Source organism: Cherax quadricarinatus, chromosome 3 (assembly GCF_038502225.1).
Source record: "Cherax quadricarinatus isolate ZL_2023a chromosome 3, ASM3850222v1, whole genome shotgun sequence".
NCBI lineage: Eukaryota > Metazoa > Arthropoda > Malacostraca > Decapoda > Parastacidae > Cherax > Cherax quadricarinatus.
This window is the reverse complement of record NC_091294.1, coordinates 9,944,130-9,949,135: the sequence shown is the minus strand read 5'-3', so window position 1 is coordinate 9,949,135 and position 5,006 is coordinate 9,944,130. Positions and strand designations below refer to the sequence as shown.

At 44.9% G+C, this 5,006-nt stretch overlaps 1 protein-coding gene across 2 annotated transcripts in view; it reads right to left on the bottom strand.

The window, feature by feature from the left end:
• The window catches only part of LOC128705555 (spondin-1-like), a 277,648-nt gene extending 273,184 nt beyond the window's left edge, over positions 1 to 4,464 (bottom strand). For both annotated transcript variants that reach the window (XM_070090127.1, XM_070090121.1), the window contains exon 1: positions 4,315 to 4,464. In XM_070090127.1, coding sequence (XP_069946228.1) covers positions 4,315 to 4,455 — 141 coding nt within the window. In that variant the 5' untranslated portion in view covers positions 4,456 to 4,464. The remainder of the gene's footprint in view (positions 1 to 4,314) is intronic.
• Between the last annotated feature and the right edge of the window lie 542 nt (positions 4,465 to 5,006).

Here is a 5,006-nt window from a genome sequence, read left to right as displayed (position 1 = left end):
GCGGGATACCAGATCCTGAGAAAAGACAGAAGGAACAGAGGGGGTGGAGGAGTGGCATTGCTGATCAAACACCGATGGAATTTTGATGAGCTGGAGAGAGGAGACAGCGGAGAAGAAAGTGATTACATAGCGGGAACGCTTCACTCTGGTGGTCCCAAGGTGATAATTGCAGTGATGTATAACCCACCACAGAACAGCAGGAGGCCAAGGCAAGAGTATGACGAGAGCAATAGAGCGATGGTTGACACACTGGCTGCAGTGGCCAGAAGAGCTCATGCATGCAGGGCAAAGCTACTGATCATGGGTGACTTTAACCACAAGGAGATCGACTGGGAGAACTTGGAGCCACATGGGGGCCAAGATACATGGAGGGCTAAGATGATGGAGGTGGTATTGGAAAACTTCATGTACCAACACGTAAGGGACACTACAAGAGAGAGAGGAGAGGATGAACCAGCAAGACTGGACTTAGTATTCACCTAGAGTAGTGCAGATATTGAGGACATCACATATGAAAGACCCCTTGGGGCCAGCGATCATGTGGTTTTGAGCTTCGAATACACAGTAGAGCTACAAGTGGAGGGGGAAGCAGGAAGGCCAGGACAAATGAAACCAAACTACAGGAAAGGGGACTACACAGGAATGAGGAACTTCCTGAATGAGGTTCAGTGGGACAGAGAACTGGCAGGGAAGCCAGTTAATGAGATGATGGAATATGTAGCAACAATGTGCAAGGAGGCTGAGGAGAGGTTTATACCCAAGGGTAACAGGAATAATGAAAAAGCCAGGATGAGCCCATGGTTCACCCAAAGATGCAAGGAGGCAAAAACCAAGTGTGCTAGGGAATGGAAGAAATATAGAAGGCAAAGGACCCAGGAGAATAAGGAGAGCAGTCGTAGAGCCAGAAACGAATATGCACAGATAAGAAGGGAGGCCCAGCGTCAATATGAAAACGACATAGCAGCAAAAGCCAAATCTGACCCAAAGCTGTTATACAGCCACATCAGGAAGAAAACAACCATCAAGGACCAGGTAATCAGGCTAAGGAAGGAAGGAGGAGAGACAACAAGAAATGACTGTGAAGTATGTGAGGAACTCAACAAGAGATTCAAAGAAGTGTTCACAGAGGAGACAGAAGGGGCTCCAGAAAGACAGAGAGGTGGGGTACACCACCATGTGCTGGACACAGTACACACAACCGAGGAAGAAGTGAAGAGGCTTCTGAGTGAGCTAGATACCTCAAAGGCAATGGGGCCAGATAACATCTCTCCATGGGTCCTGAGAGAGGGAGCAGAGGCGCTATGTGTACCCCTAACAACAATATTCAATACATCTATCGAAACAGGGAGATTGCCTGAGGCATGGAAGACAGCAAATGTGGTCCCAATCTTTAAAAAAGGAGACAGACGTGAAGCACTAAACTACAGACCAGTGTCATTGACATGTATAGCATGCAAAATCATGGAAAAGATTGTCAGGAGAAGAATGGTGGAACATCTAGAAAGGAATGATCTCATCACCAGCAGACAACATGGTTTCAGAGACGGGAAATCCTGTGTCACAAACCTACTGGAGTTCTATGACATGGTGACAGCAGTAAGACAAGAGAGAGAGGGGTGGGTGGATTGCATTTTCTTGGACTGCAAGAAGGCGTTTGACACAGTACCACACAAGAGATTAGTGCAAAAACTGGAGGACCAAGCAGGGATAACAGGGAAGGCACTGCAATGGATCAGGGAATACTTGTCAGGAAGACAGCAGCGAGTAATGGTACGTGGCGAGGTGTCAGAGTGGGCACCTGTGACCAGCGGGGTCCCACAGGGGTCAGTCCTAGGACCAGTGCTGTTTCTGGTATTTGTGAACGACATGACGGAAGGAATAAACTCCGAGGTGTCCCTGTTTGCAGATGACGTGAAGTTGATGAGAAGAGTTCATTCGATCGAAGACCAGGCAGAACTACAAAGGGATCTGGATAGGCTGCAGACCTAGTCTAGCAACTGGCTCCTGGAGTTCAATCCCACCAAGTGCAAAGTCATGAGGATTGGGGAAGGGCAAAGAAGACCGCAGACGGAGTACAGTCTAGGGGGCCAGAGACTACAAACATCACTCAAGGTAAAAGATCTTGGGGTGAGTATAACACCAGGCACATCTCCTGAAGCGCACATCAACCAAATAACTGCTGCAGCATATGGGCACCTGGCAAACCTCAGAACAGCATTCCGACATCTTAATAAGGAATCGTTCAGGACCCTGTACACCGTGTACGTTAGGCCCATATTGGAGTATGCGGCACCAGTTTGGAACCCACACCTAGCCAAGCATGTAAAGAAACTAGAGAAAGTGCAAAGGTTTGCAACAAGACTGGTCCCAGAGTTAAGCGGTATGTCCTATGAGGAGAGGTTAAGGGAAATCAACCTGACGACACTGGAGGACAGGAGAGATAGGGGGGACATGATAACGACTTACAAAATACTGAGAGGAATTGACAAGGTGGACAAAGACAGGATGTTCCAGAGACTGGACACAGCAACACGGGGACACAGTTGGAAGCTGAAGACACAGATGAATCAAAGGGATGTTAGGAAGTATTTCTTCAGCCACAGAGTAGTCAGGAAGTGGAATAGTTTGGGAAGCGATGTAGTGGAGGCAGGATCCATACATAGCTTTAAGAAGAGGTACGATAAAGCTCATGGTTCAGGGAGAGTGACCTAGTAGCGACCAGTGAAGAGGCGGGGCCAGGAGCTTGGAATCGGCAACCTCAACTAGGTGAGTACAACTAGGTGAGTACACACACACACACACACACACACACACACACACACACACATACACACACACACACACACATACACACACACACATACATACACACACACACACATACATACACACACACACATACACCCACACACACATCCACACACACACACACACACGCGCGCGCGCGCGCGTCCGGATGAATGTAATTTCCTGACCAGCCAAGTAATATCATCCTCGAGTGTTATCTGATGACGTCTAGAAAAGATAACTTGTCACTGGACTCTTCTTCAAGTGTAAATTGGATAGTCGGTTCAACTGTGTTGAGCCTTCCGCGAAGACGAGATACCTAGTCTAGACGTCCTCATTCACAAAGTACATAACTCAGAGATTTCAAGTTTACAGGAATCCTTGAAACAAAAACGATCTCACACACATCTATTCCAGTCAAGATGCTAAAGACCAAAAAAGGTATCTTCATCGTTTTTTTTTTTTCCCTAAAAGCATACCGAATTTGCAGCCCAAAGTTTCTTGACAAATAGCGTACATACTTACACCAAACCTTCTCAGAGTTACATTTTTCTTCCCTTTTCATCCGATCATCAGTTCTCTACGCACTAACACCGTTCCTAACAAAGTTAAAATCCTACCCATCAGCCAGGTTGTATTGAACGTGTCCAAAGTATCATGCAAGGTAACACTAGAGTCGTCATTGCAACTACCACGTCTATAAAAGACCTGACTAGGACGAAATTGAAGAACAAGTTAGCCTCTGTGGAGGCTTTGACATTATCAATGTCTGCGACACAGCAAGAAACCCTCGAAATAGGTCTCAATGAACACAATAATGCATGTCCTTATAGGTTTAGCGCTTCTTTTTTTTTATTATAATAGCAATAACAATAATGCATGTAGGAACGAAAACTTGATTATAATAACAATAACAATAATACATGTAGGAACGAAAACTATAACAACGCCTGCGTACCTGATGAAATTCACTGACGCCGCCTTGAGATTAAAGAACCCATTTCCGCGTGCTTAAATACCCTGAATCATCATTAATCGCCGTTTCTAACACAATTAAACAGAGTAAAGGCAGCTTCGTCATTTGTGAAGCATTAACAAGAATTCTCAAATAAATCCCGCCTTCACATAACTAATACAACTACGAGTACTACTGTTACTAGTTCTACTAGTACCACCACGACTACTACTACGTACAACGATCGTATTATGCTTTAACATCTCATTGTAATACCTATATATACGCCCTTATATTACTTGTAACAGCATGACCAAGCTCTTAGAGAGCAAAAAAATGGCACAATTAAATGTCTTATTAATTGCACATGTTTCCTTTTACCTAACTAAAGTCCTTGGTCTGGAACCAGGCCTTGTCCAGGGACCCCAAGAATTGTCTACAGGTGAACTAGAGGTAGATCATAGGCACAACACAACACTCACCTCGTACTTAGCCTCGTCACAGGCACAACACAACACAACACTCACCTCGTACTTAGCCTCATCACAGGCACAACACAACACAACACTCACCTCGTATTTAGCCTCGTTACAGGCACAACAGTCGTAGATGACCTCTGGCTGCATATCGTCATTCTCCTGCACTTCCTCACACAGCTCCTTGGACAGTTCTCCATCATCCATGTACCACACATCTCGGTTCTCCACAACCATCGCTCTGTGGGAGAGGGGTGGTGGTGGTGAGTTGTAATAAATGAGAGAGGGAGGGAGAATGTTGGTGAGTGACAGGGCTGGAGAGTGTGTTAGTGAGTGATGAGTGAGAGATGGTCCGGGCAGTGAGAGGAAATGAGAAATAGCTGGAAGGAGGGAGGGAAATAATAATACAGAGAGGGAGTGAGGGAAAAATAGAGAGGGAAAGTGTGTGAGATGATGAAAGCCTTCAATTTCTTATCCATCTCAGAGCTGAGCATATGAAGCATATTTTTGGACGAATTTTTCAAGTCTGAATATATGCGTGAAAATCAGCGTGTATTCAAATGAATATTGACACGAATATTCCCATTTGGTATGTCTTCAAACCCAGTTCCTGAATTGCTAATAAATTCCAAGTAGCATCCAATTTTTAAAGATATCTGTCAATTTCTTAAAATATTGTTTATGCTCCACACATTGACACTGATTTCCAATAAGAACGAACTCAGTGTACATTTTATGTTTATGAACGTTCTTAACCTAATTAGGCTAGTTTAAACCTTCTCTGATGA